General features: G+C 33.3%; 1 protein-coding gene across 1 annotated transcript; it reads left to right on the forward strand.

The window, feature by feature from the left end:
* The first annotated feature begins 403 nt into the window (after positions 1 to 403).
* On the forward strand, positions 404 to 18,785 carry LOC148948475 (V-type proton ATPase subunit S1-like). The gene is made up of 4 exons (XM_089094407.1): positions 404 to 581; positions 6,496 to 6,621; positions 13,162 to 13,378; positions 18,036 to 18,785. Exons 1-4 carry the CDS (start codon positions 427 to 429, stop codon positions 18,243 to 18,245), a joined length of 708 nt encoding a protein of 235 aa, XP_088950533.1. The 5' UTR covers positions 404 to 426; the 3' UTR covers positions 18,246 to 18,785.
* Positions 18,786 to 19,545: the final 760 nt, after the last annotated feature.

Raw genomic sequence — 19,545 nt, forward strand, 5'->3', positions numbered from 1 at the left:
TGGTTTAAGTTTTGCCTGAGCATCTTAATCAAACGAATTCAAAATTCATTTCCCGAAAAAATAAGAAGATACTGAAATTATCGAAACTCAACTAGAAAAGTTGAAATTATTATTTTAATACTAGAAATTATTATTTTAAGCACTTTTGGAGATGCATTTCAGCAAATAGCTTGAAAGGGCAAGAAGATCTTACGATAAACAACGTCAAGTTCATATTTAGTAATTTTCATAAAGTAGTAACTTACTGGACAATTACCCGCCTTGCTATGAAATTGATCACAGTTTAACCGATCAAAAATTGTTCAAAGTGATCAAAGTTTTAAAGCTACCGAAAATAGCCGACATTCTACTGAATTTTGAAACCGAAACTAGAAACACTGTTCGGATGAATCATCACGTGACGATAATCAAAATAAAAGCTAAAGAATGGACAATTTTTTTCTGCTTTTTTTAGCATGTTTTCTAACATGCTCCAAAGTCTTTGCTGATGATGCCTCAAACGACACAAGAGTATTTTATAATGGCACTGGAGAAATATTTTTCAAAGCCCAGGAACCATTAGTTTTGAAATTTAATAATGTGTAAGTAGCCTAGGCCTACTTTTGGGCTAATGTAGACTAAGCTTGTGCTGGGTATTATTCAATTTTCAAGCTTGGCCACTACACTCAGACAGCTGCAAGAAAAGCTAAATAAGGTAAAGATCTACACAAGCTACTTTTTGCCATCTTGGAAAGTGATTAGGTTAGGAAAAATGAAATTTTCAGGGATGGATCTACACAGGAGCACCCATAAGCAGGGGGAGGGGTAGGAGGGGGTGCCAGCCCACTCCTGGCTGAATGAAGCTGCCTTATTTTTATATTTTTGTTTTAAGATTTCTAGTATAGGCTAGCCTATAAGGTAAAGTTCTACCAAATCATATTATTGAGTTAGGATAAAAGTGAATACACCATTCGATGCCTTTTTGGTCAATATCTACGAAATCATATTATTGAGTTAGGACAAAAGTGAATACACCATTCGATGCCTTTTTCTATGCTGATTACGAATATAATAAGAATTTCTATCGGAAATGAGTTTCAGCCCCCCCTATATAGGCCGTTTCAGGGTTAGGTTAGGTATAGCCTATATAGGGGGGGGGGCTGAAATTCATTTCCGATAGAAATGCTTATTATATTCGTAATCAGCATAAAAAAGGCATCAAAAGGTGTATTCACTTTAGTCCTAACTCAATAATTTGATTTCGTATATATTGACCGCCTTTTTTTATGCTGATTACGTATATAATAAGCATTTCTATCGGAAACGAATTTCAGCCCCCCCCTATATATGTCAATTAAGGGTTAGGTTAGGTATATAAAGGGGGGGCTGAAATTCATTTCCGATAGAAATGATTATTATATTTGTAATCAGCATAAAAAAGGCATCAAATGGTGTATTCACTTTTGTCCTAACTCAATAATATGATTTGGTAGAACTTTACCTCCTATAACATTAAAAGTGCCAATTAGATCAGGTAAGCCCCCCCCTGAAATTCAGCTTATGGGTGCCCATGGATCTACAGACTTAAGTATGTCCCTGGAAGGTATTTTGAAGATGGTAAAATTCTTGTTTAGTAACTTTTTGCTATCTTGGAAAGGGGTTAGGTTAGGAAGATGAAACTTTCAGTAATGAATCCAGGACCAAAAACATATTCTGCAAAGGTATTGCCAAGCTTTCATTTTAACCATTTTCTGATTTTTAAGTCTTAGAAATGCCTTCTTGGCAGGTATTTTGACAAAACAACATTTTACCTTAATTTTCAGTTATGAGTTTAATTTTTCCTGGTTTTAGTTCTGAGAAAGCAATTCCTGTTATTTGAGTAGAATTTTAAGCCATATCAATGTTTTTTTTTCCTAAATTTAGGAAATGTATTTGCAGATCTTTGAAACCTCTTAAATTGGGATTGAGTGAAGCTGAAAACAGTCTTCTTGTACTTATTTGAAGTAGAAGATCTGTTGGTACTTGTCTGTTAAATGGAATACAATCAAGAATCATGCTGAGTAAGTCTAACAGAAACCATTTTCCTTCCTGGATTGGTTATGATTTGCTTATTTTGAGTTTGAAAACTACAATGAATGCATATTCTTTTATTAAATATTTAATATATACAGGTGGCTAGGGGTTAGGTTAGGTATATTTAGTAGGTACTTGTGTCTTAGTCACCACACTCAAATTCTGTCAAGAAGTAAAGTTTGGTTAATGCTAATGAAATAAAACAAAATATGATGAAAATATAATACTTTATCTACAAAAGTATGAAAGCTACAACAAAAATTATGGAAGGGGGTGCCAACAAGACTGCATCATATTAAATACATAACCTAACCAAAATACCAACTAAATATTAAATTAATAAATAGCTTCTTCTTCTTCTCTTCTTCTATTTAACAGCAGGCGGGCTTTTCAGTAGAACTATTTAGCCCTTTTCTTTTTGCTTCACTCTGTGGGCTACAGAGCTACTGGCTTGATTGCCTCATATTTATTAGATATATTCATATATCTTTCAGCAGATCTTTCAACTCTGGGAGTTCAAATATAAGATGAGAGATGTCGATTTCTATGCTCTGTGTGTAGGTATAGTTGGCTAGGCTCTTGGCGGATAGTGGGATATACAATGTAGTTTCCCACCAAGCCAAAGCTAGTACTGTTATAAAGACCATGAAAACCAGTTAATGTGTCATGTTTGCAATACAAGATCTTGAGTATGGTGGCTATAAGACAAAAGTGCCATTTAATATAATGCATTCTACATGGCCTCCTTTCCACAATTCTTTGTTGTAGTTTCCATGATTTTGTTTCCTAAAGTATTATATTGCCATCATGTTTTGGTATATTTTATTAGGATTAACCTAACTTCACATATCAAGTACATTCCATTTAACAGACAAATACCAATCTGTTTTGCAAGGTTTCACTTTCATAACACAAAGATTTTTAAAGGTCACTGCCCTCTAGACGGAGAAGGAGGGGAGGTAGAAACTTCAAAATACCTTCTTGGGACATACTTTAGTCTGTAGATACATCTCTAAAAGTCTCATTTTCCTAGTCTAACCTCATTCCAAGTTAGCAAAAAGTAGCTAAACTAGAATTTTACCCCTGCCTCCACTACTTCTCCCTTTAGAGGGCACTGACCTTTGATTACCTTCAGAAATTTTTGTTTTGTAACAGTGAAACCTTGCAAAATAGATCTCCTGTTTAAATGAAGGGAACTTGTGTATTATCCAGAACACACTCAAGAAGTGAAGTTAGGTAAATCATATTGAAATATACCAAAATATGATAAAACTATAAGACTTTAGTAGAAAAATTATAGAGACTACAACCAAGAATTATGGAAAGCAGGCTGTCCCAAATGCATTAGGCCTATATTAAATACCTAACCTAATCACCTCTATATATTAAAAAATTAATTAGAATATACCTAAATCATAATTTTTTTCACTAAGACTAAGCTAATTATAACCAATTACAGACAGACAAACTGGTTTTTCTCATATCTAACAGAGCAAACTCCTTTAATGTGTTCTGGATAATACACAAGTACCAAATGAAGTACAAGAAAAGTATTTTCTGCTTCACAACTTTGCTCAATCCCAATTTATGAGGTTTCAAAGATCTACAAATACATTTCTTAAATTAAAAAAAAAACAAAACATTGATATGGCTTAAAATTCTACTCAAATAACAGGAATTGTATTTTCAGAACTAAAATCAGAGAAAAAAAGAACTGAAAATTATGGTAAAATGTTGTTTTTTTTTCTAAATTCTAATACAGTAGGTATAGACCTGTCAAGTAGGAAAATTTCTAAGACATAGAAATCAGTGAAAGGTTAACACAGTAGCTTAGCTATATCTTCCTGGAGTATGTTTTTGGCCCTGGGTCCATTACTGAAAGTTTTATTTTCCTAACCTAACTACTTTCCAAAATAGCAAAAAGTAGCTTATCTAGAATTTTACCCTAAGTAAATTCTAGGTATAATCAAATAGACTTAATGCAACTGACTACCTGATTTCATGACAAAGATTTTCTAAGTCTTAATCTGCCCCAAAGTGGATTTTTGGCATGTTTATTGCCATCCCACCTTCAACAAGGGAGAAAATGTATCATTTAAGTTGTTGTTTGCAGAAATTTATAACTGACATTTGAATTACTTTTAACCAGTGTTGATTAGGAGCTGATTAGATGAAACATATGGTTGCAAGTTTGTCTGGGTTCTTATTACTTTACAAGCTGAAAGATAAACACACCATCTAATCATCCATCCACTGCTCTCTCCAAATATAATAATTGCTTCCACGTAGCTGCATCCCAAATATCCTAATGACTAGATTTAGCCCTAGGCTATAAACAAAACCGTCCTCATTAGTTTCTTTTTTATTTGGCATTATTTGGTAGGCTTATTGTGGAACAACTGTTGGTGAGAAATAAGTACAATAAAACAAACTAGCAAAATCAGTTACATTTTGTACATAGTCTAGGGCAATATTCTTCAATTATAATGATATCAATTCCAGGAAGTCTCAGTAATTTTTATCTTTCAATGATTTTAGAGTGTTTGAAATACACAAAAGATGTTTTGTAAGTATATGAATATATATTGTCATCAATAAAACATTACTGATGCTTTTCCCTTTGGAGATTTTAAGGGGGTAGTAGCCTTGCTCTTATTTAGGGTTATTTCTCCTTGCTTTAAGTTTGGCTTGATTATTAATTTTTATTTCTATTTGTTTTTTGGATTTATCTATTGATCCACAGAAGCAAGTATATGGTATCTCTTTGCTTGATGTGGTTATTCATTTTGATTGTTCTTTATTTGTATTTCATTTATTTATTTGTGGTAGTTTCTGTTTCTTTTAAGCTTGAATTACTATATAACATTATTTCTGTATGTTTTGTTTTTAATAAGAGCCTTTACTTTTCTTTGAAAGTTTTTTTTTGGAAAATATGTATTTTTTTTAATATAATGACAGAAACTGGTGTTGATTTCATTGAACATTGTTTTATTATGCACAATTGTATAAATCTATTAGTTAAAACATCCCTGCATACCTGGCTTGGACAGAACCTGATAATCAAAACAGAATTAACTTATGAGTAAAGATCATTACATGGGATTGAACTTCTGACAGAACAGGCTGAGTTAAATTTAGGGATGATCTCCAGAGGGCTGAGTTTATTAGAAGTAAGATACATGGGGTTACCTTGCCTTATACCTCAGCTAAATGGGTGTTGAGTTGAATGAAGGTTCAGATGAATTGAGTTAATTTCAGGATTTGAGTTGAATGATGGTTGAGATGGCCGGGGCTGAATTGTATAGGGCTGATGTACAAAAGGGGTGAGTTGCCATGAAACTGGGCTATATTTTTCAAGATTATGCTCTAGGTTAAAATGTGTATCTGGGATTAGGCTTCATTAGTTATATCAACACATTCAAAATAGCTAAAATATTGCATTTGAAATGTTCAGTTTTTTTGTTTTTTTTTGGGTTATTATGGAGCTGGCTTTTTTTGGAAGGTGATAGCTTTTGACACTTCAGGCGCTTTAGTAACTTCTTTTGAAGTAATTCCTGCTGTTGAGATGACATTACATTTACTTGGTTGTGGTCAATGGTCTTATTCTTGATATTTCGAAACCTGCAGCACAGGAAGGATAGGAGAAGACACTGCAATACAAGGGACTATAGCTTGAAAAAAAGAAAAAAAAATCGCTGGAAACAATTAGGCAGGCTACTTTTATCAACATTCTATATATAATTCAAATTTAGCAAAAGTAGTACCTGTGATAGTTCACCAAAAGTACAATTTAATTTATGGTCTGCTCATAAGACATATGCATTTGCCTGCTTTTACTTTCTTTTTTTTCACATTGGACATCTGATCCCTAGAAAGATGTCCAAAAATAAATTCCTGCACATGAGTTTGCCCGTTCATGCAGTTCTGATTATATAAACATTAGAGTATACTGTAGCACAACAGGAGAAATACGTGTAGAGGGGTAATCCCCCTCCCTGAGATTAGTGTGAAGGATCCCTCATGAAAAAAAAATAATCAAAATTATTGACCCAAAAATATACTTTTTTTTTTCATTTTGACATCCTCTTCCCCTAGGGAAAAATGTTCTGGAAAAGCTATCCTCTATTAATGCATGTTTTCCTAATTGTTACTGCCCTGGAATTCCATTCTGCACTCATTAGTGGTCTTTTTTTTTTATCTATATATGAACCTAAAACAAGGAAAACAAGAATGATTTTAGACAATATAAATTTGAAACAGAAACATTAATAAAGGGTGAAACAGAGAATCCTGAAGTAGGAATAAATATAACTTAAAAAAAAGAAGAAAATATATTTAATAATTAATGCCAGGGGCCCAAACATTGCTGTTATACTATTCTATTTTAATGCATTCCTATTGTATATTATAAACCAGTTTTATTAGTTCATCCGTTTGTTCTAGGTCATTTGTTCTTGATAAGGATCCAGAGAGTGCAGAGGGAACATCTGACAATGGAACCTCTACACTTACCTTAAAGTTTAAAGACATTAGCAATGAAGCTGGGCAACTGTCATCTGTTGATTTGGTGTAAGTTTATGTGAACTCTTTCTTTACTAATGTATAGTGGAAGCTTGATATCTTCAATGTCTTGGAAACAAATTTAGCTTTTTACAATCTTCTATCACACAAAACCAAGGTATTCAAACCATGAAATCTTAAAGTAACTGTTAGCTTAAAGTGGTTGAAATCTTTTAAATATGAAAAACATCAAAAACAAGAAGAAAAATAGGGAATTATTTTTGTAAGACAGTGAAGATAATTTGAATGAATATTTCAGCCCTATGTCCAAGGGCTGTCCTCAGCAAAACAAAAATATCACAACAACATGCAACCAATAAGACTAAAATGTAAATCTTTTCAAAACGTTTCTGGCATCCTTACTCCAGCAAAGTTCAACCAAGACTGATAAATAAAGTGGGGTAAAACAAGGCAATTCATTGAAATGAAAGAAGAATAATTAAAACACGTTCTTATTGCTAATCCTGCATTTTTGGCAGCTAACCTCAAAGGTCTTTTTGTGACTAGTTCTGTGTAAATAGGGCCGTTCTTTCACACAACAAAGTGCTAAGATCTTACAACTTTTTTAAGAAAACGCTTAAAAGTCAAACCTTTGAAATAACATCAAACATCTGGTTGTTTTTTTTCAAATGTCTTTCAACATTCTGCTCTGATCAGCAGTCTGAGAACAGTGATGAGTAGATTATCAAAGTTCTCTCATCATTGTTCTATATGGCAAAACAGTGGCGGTCTTCACACTTTTTGCTAACATCTGTGAGCTGTAAGATCTTAGAACAAAGATGAGTTGAAAAAAAACGATAATCTTTGCAGAAAGATGTAAGATCTTAGTGCTAAAAAACGGGCCTAATGTCTACTGGTTTTTAAAAATATTTTGTAAGGTAATTTTTAATTAAATTTATTTATAGAGCATTTAGTGAATATTCCCCCAAGTCTCTATTTAAGGAAATACTATTATTAATAAAAATAAATATTATAATTAATAGGCATAAAACAGGTAGTCAAGAAGCAATTGAAATCAGGCTTAAGATTAATAATAATATTTCCTTAAATAGGGACTTCAGGAAATATTCACTAAATACTCTATATACAAATTTAATTAAAAACGACCTTACAAAATATTTAAAAAAAAACAGTAGACAAACACAGAACTGGTCACAAAAAGACCTTTGAGGTTAGCTGCCAAAAAGACAGGATTAGCAATAAGAACGTGTTTTTAATTATTCTTCTTTCATTTCAATGAATTACCTTGTTTTATCTCACTTTGTTTATCAGTCCTGGTTGAGCTTCGCTGGAGTAAGGATGTCAGGACTGTTTTGAAAATTTTTGCATTTTAGTCTTATTGGTTGCATGTTGTTGTGAGTCTTTCTTCTTTTATATATTTTTGTTTTGCTGAGGACAGCCCTTGGACATAGGGCCGAAATATTCATTCAAATTATCTTCACTGTCTTACAAAAAGGAATTCCCTATTGTTCTTCTTGTTTTTGATGTTGTGATGGAAAGGCAGTGTGGTCTTCGCTGATATTTTTGAGATACGGGTTATCAATGTCCTTTTCCAATTTTGTATACCCCCCTCCCCCTATGGATTGTTCAGAAGGTCTTGCAGAAAAATTTATAAATAGTGGTCCAGGAATATTCTTTCTTAATGGTTTGAGTTCTCATATTATAAGGCCACAATTCTGGAATAAAAAAGTAAAGTATGAAAAATATTACAAAAATAATCATCTCTATATCTTGGTTGTAGTAATCAATTCAAATGCATTATGTTATGCATATGCAATAAAAATTTTAAAGAAAACTGAAAAAAGATGTTTTGGGTTTCCTGACTATTATTTAAAGACAGTTGTTTGTATGAAGGAAGTTTTGTTTTGCATCAATGTGTATACAAAACTAATTTGCTATCAAAAGACCCATTTCCAAACTATTTTTGTGAGTTATAAAAAAAGATGTAACACATTTTGGACAACAGAAAGATCAAAGTATTTTCAGGACTAAATAAGGTAAGAGAAAAGACTCGAGCCAATTGGGAGAACTTGCTTAGTTTGAAGATAATCTTTATAAAAAAAAACTAGTTTTTGCAAAAAGAAATGTCACATAACCTGCAGCAATTTGCTCATACACAAAAAGAAAAATTATGGTACACATGCGTAGATACATAAAATCTGCATATTCAAGCCTGTAATGCTTCTTAATTTGCCCTCTCCCTGTAGTAATCTTCTATAAAGGTTTCTTTCGCTCTCCAGTAAGTGCACCTAAATTTAGTCTGTCAGTACTGATACTAAACTTGTGTATTATCTTTATTTGTAGGGGCATATCCTGGGGCAAAATTTCTTCTTTTGAAGAAAGAGTGGAGTAAACACATGAAGTTGAATATTAAAGTACAGCTTTAAGTTCCTAGTGCCCTAAATTTAGGATCAAACCTCTATTTGGATCCTCATTTTAAAATTTTACATTGATTTCACATCTTGCTATTAGATAACCCATGTATAATACGCAGTATTAATCTGACCTACAAAGAAGGTGGATCTCTGTTGTTCATAAGTTGGGGGAGTGAGACACCTTAATAGCAAATATTGTGTTGTTGAGTATGAGCACTTCCCATCTCTGCGGCTGTGATAATTAAAAGAACGGCAAACGTAATTTTTATCAAAAACGATTTATGTAAGTGTTGTGAGTAAAATAAGCATGAGGAATCAAATGGTGCAGCCAGAATTGTCCTATCTCGTTCCGTCAGAAAGATAAAAAGAGACACAAGCCTCTAAGTAGCGTATGTGTCTTTTATCTGGTCTTGTTGCAATTCAGAATTGCAGAAGAGGATTTATTGAGCTGTAACATGGGTAGCTGGTACTTGTCTCCTTTTTTTTGTCAGGGACAAAGGAGACATACGGCATAAAATGGAAGAATTTTTAGTTCTCTCAGAATACTTTAATTTAATTTATACCACTGAAAAAAGCATAAAAAGTTGGTTAGAATATGTTCCCTTTATCCCCATTAGCCTCATCCATCAGGACGCCCACGGCCGACAAACTTTTTTTCCGATTTTTGGCTCTCCTGAAAAGTTACAAATACGGCATATGTCGCACTTTTAATTGTCACAGCGTTTTAGTTTGACAGTGTTTGAAGAATATACAACCCTCTGAATTTGATAAAATAAAATAGTAAATTTATCTATCATGGATTCAACCATAAATCTTCATTTATCCTTATTACATTGTTAGAAGATACTTATTGATTGAACAGAGGTGTAGTGTTAACAATAGATGAACATAGTGTATAACGAGTAAAAAGAATTCTCTAGATTTATTTTTAATTTGGAATAAATTATATATATTTTTTATCCATTCCTTATTTTGTAGAAGCAGGTTTTGACACTTCCTATTTGTGGTTAGTGAATAACTGTAGAATATTAGTTTTGACACAACCAAAAATTATGTTCTTTTCTTCTTTAAAAAATTAAAATAAATGTGTGGACCAGACAATATAGGTGTAGTGAATCAATTTTGACATCTATAGTTCTATACAATATACTGTACTTTCTGCTATAAAGAAGTAACCATTTAACCCTTTTTTGTTGTAGCATATCAAATCATTTCTTTTAATGTGGACATTGTTCTGTTGTCTAACATGTTTGTGATGCACGATTTTCCTCATAATCACTTACTGTTTTTCCTTTTTTTAAACATAGAGAATGAAGCAAATGCACGTCTGGGCATGTTGCTTTGGTAGCATATCTTATCCGTAATTCAATATGTTTGAACAATGGATGAAAAAACTGCTGGGGAAAAAAATCTGCATATTGTTCAGCCCTCTGCCAATAAATGTACATCCTTCTATGAACAAGGAATTGTGCAGATTGCTTGAGAATACCTTGTGGTTGAGCAAAACGATCAACCAATTATGAATTTATTTTAGTTTATATAATTAAACACTAGTTTTAAAACATAGAACTAATGTGGTTAAAACTTTTCTAACAACCTATAAGGAAATGGAATAATGAAAGCGAAAGAAAATTTTATTAATTGAGGAGCTAATGTTAGCTACGTTTTGTGAATAAATAATTTTTTCCGTGAGAAAATCCTGATATGCTCTGCTTTCTGGTCAGTTTCATGTATCTATTCTTTAAGATCTTCTTTCAATTTTGATGTAAATGGACCTCTTCATTTATCCTTATTACATCGTTAGAAGATACTTATTGATTGAACAGAGGTGTAGTGTTAACAATAGATGAACATAGTGTATAATGAGTAAAAAGAATTCTCTAGATTTATTTTTAATTTGGAATAAATTATATATTTTTTTATCCATTCCTTATTTTGTAGAAGCAGGTTTTGACACTTCCTATTTGTGGTTAGTGCAGAACTGTAGAATATTAGTTTTGACCCAACCAAAAATTATGTTCTTTTCTTCTTGAAAAAAGTAAAATAACTGTGTGGACCAGACAATATAGGTGTAGTGAATCAATTTTGACATCTATATTTCTATACAATATACTGTACTTTCTGCTATAAAGAAGTAACCATTTAACCCTTTTTTGTTGTAGCATATCAAATCATTTCTTTTAATGTGGACATTGTTCTGTTGTCTAACATGTTTGTGATGCACGATTTTCCTCATAATCACTTACTGTTTTTCCTTTTTTAAACATAGAGAATGAAGCAAATGCACGTCTGGGCATGTTGCTTTGGTAGCATATCTTATCCGTAATTCAATATGTTTGAACAATGGATGAAAAAACTGCTGGGGAAAAAAATCTGCATATTGTTCAGCCCTCTGCCAATAAATGTACATCCTTCTATGAACAAGGAATTGTGCAGATTGCTTGAGAATACCTTGTGGTTGAGCAAAACGATCAACCAATTATGAATTTATTTTAGTTTATATAATTAAACACTAGTTTTAAAACATAGAACTAATGTGGTTAAAACTTTTCTAACAACCAATAAGGAAATGGAATAATGAAAGCGAAAGAAAATTGCATTAATTGAGGAGCTAATGTTAGCTACGTTTTGTGAATAAATAATTTTTTCCGTGAGAAAATCCTGATATGCTCTGCTTTCTGGTCAGTTTCATGTATCTATTCTTTAAGATCTTCTTTCAATTTTGATGTAAATAAATCTTCATTTATCCTTATTACATCGTTAGAAGATACTTATTGATTGAACAGAGGTGTAGTGTTAACAATAGATGAACATAGTGTATAATGAGTAAAAAGAATTCTCTAGATTTATTTTTAATTTGGAATAAATTATATATATTTTTTATCCATTCCTTATTTTGTAGAAGCAGGTTTTGACACTTCCTATTTGTGGTTAGTGCAGAACTGTAGAATATTAGTTTTGACCCAACCAAAAATTATGTTCTTTTCTTCTTGAAAAAAGTAAAATAACTGTGTGGACCAGAAAATATAGGTGTAGTGAATCAATTTTGACATCTATAGTTCTATACAATATACTGTACTTTCTGCTATAAAGAAGTAACCATTTAACCCTTTTTTGTTGTAGCATATCAAATCATTTCTTTTAATGTGGACATTGTTCTGTTGTCTAACATGTTTGTGATGCACGATTTTCCTCATAATCACTTACTGTTTTTCCTTTTTTTAAACATAGAGAATGAAGCAAATGCACGTCTGGGCATGTTGCTTTGGTAGCATATCTTATCTGTAATTCAATATGTTTGAACAATGGATGAAAAAACTGCTGGGGAAAAAAATCTGCGTATTGTTCAGCCCTCTGCCAATAAATGTACATCCTTCTATGAACAAGGAATTGTGCAGATTGCTTGAGAATACCTTGTGGTTGAGCAAAACGATCAACCAATTATGAATTTATTTTAGTTTATATAATTAAACACTAGTTTTAAAACATAGAACTAATGTGGTTAAAACTTTTCTAACAACCTATAAGGAAATGGAATAATGAAAGCGAAAGAAAATTTTATTAATTGAGGAGCTAATGTTAGCTACGTTTTGTGAATAAATAATTTTTTCCATGAGAAAATTCTGATATGCTCTGCTTTCTGGTCAGTTTCATGTATCTATTCTTTAAGATCTTCTTTCAATTTTGATGTAAATGGACCTCTTCATTTTTGGCACACTTGACATGCAACAGGCACATGTTGCAAAATCTATGAATACTAGTGTGACCACAGGGGGCAAGAACTCTTGGTAAGTTGAAGGGGATAATTCGCATTGTTTGAATGGATTTTCCCCCTATTTTTAAATATGCACTATGTATAATGTACTTTTATATGATTGCATTTACAAGCCTACGTTGGTGCTTACTCTACATTCTAAGGTGTCCTTACGCATTGACAGTCAGCTAAATTTTCAGTATGTCCAATTACTGCTGAGGACGCAGTTCAGAATATTGGCTTAAAAAACTCTTTGTAGCTTCTAACTTAGTAATGCTGTTTTCATTTTTCATCAGCTCTCTATGAAAAGCATAGATCACTGTCTGATGAAGGTCCATAAAAGGGAATATTTGAAATGACGACTGGAAATTGGCATTATAGCACATCAAAAGTTGACATATATTTTTGATTTTCGTATAGGATGTCATTTATTGAGACCATGGGGTATTGGAAGATGAGCAAAGGTATGCTTTCAGTGAAAGGAAAAGCAAATGGTATGCAAATTGACAATACTGACGTAACAATTCATGGTCAAAAGATAGAAGCCCCAAGAAGATTTTCTTACCATTGCTCAAGGGTCTTGGCGTTTAAAGCTGTTAATGAAACAAATTTGGCATTGCTCATAAAAGGAATCCAAGTAAGGATCTTTATTTTTCAGCTTTTACGGTAAATTCCGACATAGTGCAAGAACAGTTTCCCTGGAACAATGTTACTGTTGATATTTTTTTGTAAGTTGAAAAATCTTGCTGATTGGTTTTCTGCCCTTTTTTATATTTATATCATGATAATTACAATTATGAATTTTCATTTTCATTTGAAAAATCACATCTGGGTTTCGAAGTATTGAAGATACATAGTTTTTCCATGACGGTTTTTAAAGTCTGAGATACCATTTGTTCGGTGCTGCTGAACCTGTCTTTATTGCTACAAAGGTCTGGTGACAACTTTCTGGTCTGACTAGGACGAAACAAGATAATGACTGAAACACACTAAAAAACACTAAGGTATATAAAACCGGTTCCGTATACTCTTTTGAGAGTACTGGATAAAAAATTGCTTTCCCCTTTCCACTTAAAAAATTAACCGCCTCCCCTTCCCCCCAAAAAACCCGGAAGTTTGAACTTTTTCCTATAGTCAGAATACAAAACAACATGTACTTACCGAACTACATATACATGCTTCACCTGTTAATAAACGTTATGACCACACCAGATCCTTTCAGGTCCTTTTTATTTTTGAGAAGCAAGAAACGTGCTCTCAGGTTGCAGAACTCAATAATAACTGGTCGATTTTTATTACCAGCTCGTTTTCCAATACGTTTCACAAATACTATGTCACTGTTCAAAAGACTAATGTAAGGAAACCTATCTTGGCAAAGTGACAAAAGCTTAGGCTCAGTCTTGTCAAATGTAATATCTTCAAGTAATCCAAAAACAACGAATTAATTTTTTAATCCTTGTTGCTTAGGTTGATCAGTTTGAGCAGCAACATGATCAGCAAGGCTTTTTTTCAATGTCTGCAATTTTACCAGAAAAGTTTATTTCTTGAAGCTGTGTACTGACCATCTGTTTAATGTCTTCCTAGATGGAGCCTGACATCAGGTCCTTTACTGCCAAATTAAGGTCAACTTTCTCACCTTTCATAGGCAGACCAAGGGATTGAACTTGTGACTGAATGCTCTTTGTAGCAGTAGTAAGCAGGAATTTAAAGACATTTTCTTCAATGGACTTCGCCATCTTCTTCAAATAAAGTAATATCTCTCTGAATCTCAGGTGTAGCAATGGCAGGATTACTTGGGTTATCAGGCCTAGAATTAGCAGCAGCAGATTGGCTCATGGTAGACATTTCAAAGAAGCAATATGAGCAAAGCACAGCTGAATACAGAAGTCAAGCAAAGATCAGGAAGCAAGCAGATACTAAGTAGCAACAGGATTGGTAGAAATTAGTAGAAAATGGGAAATAATTTTACCCTTATAGTCCCCTCTTTGCCGTAGGGGTATCGTTGGATATGCTTGTCAGTTGTTATAGGGACAACTGATGGACCCACTGGTGCTAGTGGTTGTTGTTTCTTGTTAAAAACCAATGAGATAAAGTTCAGCACATATGTCTCGAATTTTGAATTTCGAAAATCAAAGTTTCATATTATATTTCTTATGGTGTTAAACAATGTATCCGCACGAAACTTCCTAAAGTGCATTTTAGAAACGGTGCATATACAGAAAAAAGTATTTTCTCGAGAATCTGGTCAAGTTTTTGCAAAACAAAGAACTATGTGCGAATCAGCATTGAAAGCTGATCAGGAAGCGCTATTCATTTACATTTTTTCTAAGCGTGAAAGTCCGGCCTTCGCACAAAATTGTCGGAGTTCTTTTGTGAAATTCTTAGAAATGCATATACGGTCTTGACATTTGACAGCTGAGCTGGATCTTCTAGCAAACCTATCTTTTAATGGGATATTTCTGTATAATCTTCCAAACCAGTATCGTTTTTTTATATGTAAATAAGGCTAGAATGCTGAGAATTAGCAGTAGAAATGATAAGTCTTTAACAATTGGGACTAGCTATTAAACAAATCGCTGCAGCTAGCACCAACTAAGACTATATCAAAAGCTAAAAAGGGCAGTAAGCCACGTAGAACAAATTATAAAAAATAGTACACTACAAGGAACAAAAACAATAGAAATAATAATTTTGATAGGAGCCAAGTATAGCTTATATACTGACAACTCAGTGCAGCATCTAGCCGCCTGAGGCCAGTTTAAAATATAAAAATGTTAGAGAAATAAAGCAGATCTAATGCATGCCAGAACAATAGGAAACAGCATAATAGCTAGAGGTTCTGGACTATAATAAGTAATATAAGCCCAAACGAAAAACTTCATAAATATAGAGAGAGTAAATGGCATAACATAAAAAACGGTAGTCACTATTGAAAAAGGGACACGAACAACACTATTTGGTAAAAGAGGATTGTTTACCATATTGCTTGAGCTTCGGAATCTTTATCTGACGAACGCCTAATAATTTAGTTTGATGAGATTTGAATAATGTATCAAACTTGTTAGCACACAGTGAGTGTATATCTAATTTGTTTTTATAATTAAAGAATAGCGTAAGTCTTGTTTTCCCAGGAATTCACAAACAGACATTCAAGAGCCCCCTCTGGTCCTCTTGTTTTTCAGCATAATTTTTGAATTGTTAAATTCGAGGAATCTATGACCATTCGCCAAGACCCAGTTGTCTTGCCAAAATTGTTTAATACGAGTTCACTGATCTATTACAACAGAATCTCCTGGAAACGTATTTCTGGAACTTCAAGCTAATCTATCTTAGAGAGCAAGCGCAATGCTTTTGATTTCCAATGAACTCCCGTTCCTGATGGTCTTTGAATTTTGTAATTTCAGCTTGTATGGGCCTGGGCTGATTTTGCACAACATTGAGGCTGGGTTTGAGATTTGAAACCGAAGACTCAAGTTTACCCGTCAATTATTGCCCGTCTGGGGATCTTTTTGTAAGGCTTTCCATATCCTGACTCATGCATGTCCTGCTTTTTTTCAATCTGATCTATTTTTTGTTTAAAAAATTTCTCCTTGCTTCAAGAAGATCTTAAAAGCTAAATTGATTCTGTTTGTGCGGGAATCTTCTACAAAGTTTTCAATTTTGACCTGATTTCATTATAGGCTCGCATACAATTTATACTTTAGCTTCATAACGTATACTTGTTATATGACCGTGACTTTTGTGTAAGGTTAGTGATCAATGATATCGTAAACGCCTGTAAATTCATCTCCATAAACTGGAAGAAAATTTGACTCTGGAACTTGAGACTAATCTATTTCATGGACATGAAACACAATGATTTTAGGTTTTGATGGTTTATTGATCCTGATTGTCTTTGAATTTTGTAATATGCGCTTGTATGGGCGTAAATCATTCTTTAATCATGATGGGATTATCATCGCCTGTCCAGATTCAGTTTCATTCACATTGAACTGCACTAAGGTTTCAGACCTTAATTCACCTCCTTGATCTACTATCCCCCTTGATAAGGGGGGCTTCAAGAAGCTTTTAGTGGCCCTATTAGTCAATCAAGCTGTAGGGGGCCTTCAAGTGGCTTTTAGTACCTTTATTAGTTACTTTAGCTGATGTTCATTGTGATGGATAAAGTGCACCGCAAAACAAAGTTCTGTAGAAGTAACTGCAACAGATGGGCTAGCAGCAGGAACGAGCTATCAGCACTAATAATGTCTTTAGCTGGTCTGGACCAACTCGTGACGTCCCCAATTCCTCCCCTAAGACTTGGGCTGTCTGTTTGATTGGTGTTAAACAGGAAAGTAAACAGGAAAGACCAGCAATTGGGCTGTTTTAGTTTACTCGTCGCAAGGTAGTTATGTTCAGTTATGAATTTCTGGTTTTAATGGAGTGATATTAGCGCGAGAAGTCTGTTTCTTCCAGTGCAGTAGTAATCTGATCCCAGTTGTTTTTCACTATTAATAGGTGCATTTTCGATCTCTGGTCATACTTCTCTATTCTCAGGTCTCTGGTTTGACAAAAAAAATGTTTTTCTTCGCTGTTCTCAGTTCTCTGGTATGCCAGAGAACTGAGATCGAAAACGGAAATTAAGGAAGGTGAGGCGTAAAATTTAAAAGCGTCATCCTAGCCTATCTCACTATGGTCCTAATTATCCCTAAAATGTCTGCTTGGCTCTGCCCTTTTATCCAATTCCCGTGATAACTAATAAGAGAACTTTCATCAACTTACTGATGGTCGAAATACATAAACGTTATTAAATATTTTTGGACAGCCACTGACTTCCAGTCCTTTAGGTAAAATTCTCATGAAGTGACCTAAAACACAGTTGTAGACATGTGCTTATAAGAACTAATTGCTTAATTGAGCTAATAGGCTATAAAAGCAAAAAATTAAGTTATAGGCTATAAGAGCAAAAATAGTAAATAGCAACACTTACCTATTTCTTTGCTACAATCTTCATTTCTAGCAACCAAATTTTTTCTATCTAAACAGAGACCGAACTGAATTCAGAAGCCAGTTCTCTGGTTGATACTCTTCGCCAGAGAACAGAGAACTGCGAAGAAAAAAGCTCACAGTTCTCTGTTCTCAGTTCGCCGGCCAATGAAAACATCAAATAAGACGAACAGACAACTGAGAACTGAGACACCACCAGAGATCGAAAATGCACCTAATGTCTTTTGTATCTTTCACACTGAGCATATGGAAAAACTGCTGTTGTAAATTTTTGTTTTCTCTATTTAAGAGTTGTTATTTTGTTTTAGGTTCAGCCTTTCGAGATAACTGATGATAGATTTGGCAGAAGTTATGACTGCCAAGGCTTTTTCTCCATTGCTTTGTTGACTGGAATTTTTCTAGCTATTCTCATTGGTGCCCTTCTTGGATGGGGTATTAGCATGCTAATGTCTGTCAATGCGCCAGATAGATTTGATGATCCAAAGGGAAAACCTCTGGTCGTAAATGCAAATGAATAGATTCTTTTTAAATGAATTTATTATATTTTGTTGTTTGTGTGATATGTCGTGTAAAGTTTTTGTAAGTTCGAGTGTAATTTTTTGAACACAAGTTGAAAAAGTCAGTTGCTTTGTATCAATTGAAAAAGACAATTTAATTTCCTATTTTAAAACGAAGTACCGGTAATACAAGTTAAGAAGCGCTCAATCTGTTTAACAAAAAAAGAAAGAGTAGAACTGTCTTGATTTAATACCATCAAAGATAAGAAAGGTTGTTGGTCTTTGACCCTTTCCCCTTCAAAAGTCCCTCATCTAAGATTTTTTCCTTTTTTTATTGGAAAATGTTGTCAATGTGTTTTCCTTCAAATCGGTATAAATAATATTTGAATAAACATGGAATTGTTTACTTTAACGTCTGTCGTAGTCTGTTTCTTCTGTGAAAGCTGCTTACATTGTACAACATTTGAGACTACTTTTGTAGTTATTTACAATGTTTATTTTCTCTAATTTCTTTTTTGTTCCAATTGTACATTCCGTATTAAACTATGTCTGATCTCACTGCTTGATGCTGTTTGACAAAGATCCAGTGCTTATTTTCATTTTTGGAAAGTCAAGGGATACGGTTTCTGAATCAATTTTTAAAGGTGCTATGCCCTGATGATCATAAGGTTTAACTACAGTTGTATATAGGTCCTACCTTTTAGAGGAGGAGGGGTTAAAACTAAGATTAATTCGTTCGTTAATTCGAAGATAAAATTAATTCAAAGATTAAAAACAGAAAAATTGATCTTTTTGGATTTTTCCTGTTCCAAGCCTTTCACGTTGGCACTCAAATATTAATATGACGAAGCTTAAGTATGTAAAATATTCCTATGATTGGTCAGGCAAGTATAATCTACCAATGGAAAACAAGTTTATACGCTTTACAGGTATTACGTAAACTTGTTTGATAGATCCAGTTAACCAATGGGAAACCACTATTAAACTAAAAGCGAAGTTTACGAAGTTTATATTTTGCAGCGACATCTTCCTCGATTCTTTTGTTTTGCGATAATATATTAGTGTTGATTTTAATTAAAACCGTAGATCAAAGCTGGCTTTAACAACCTTTATAAAGCTTCCCTGTGTAATCGTTTCCTGTATCTTTTTTATGTCCTGAGAAGGGAGAGAGCTAGCAATGGACTTAAATAAACCTTCTAAGTTGCGAGTCTAGTTGAAAAATGTTTCATAAATTGCTATAGCTCTGAGTAATCTCTATCATTTATTATAATAGTGCCACTAATAAAGCTCATTAACAGTAATCACGGAATGATTGTAATGC

This window comes from Artemia sp. Qi Xiang Cuo, chromosome 9 (genome assembly GCF_049724085.1).
Source record: "Artemia sp. Qi Xiang Cuo chromosome 9, ASM4972408v1, whole genome shotgun sequence".
Taxonomy (NCBI): Eukaryota; Metazoa; Arthropoda; class Branchiopoda; order Anostraca; family Artemiidae; genus Artemia; species Artemia sp. Qi Xiang Cuo.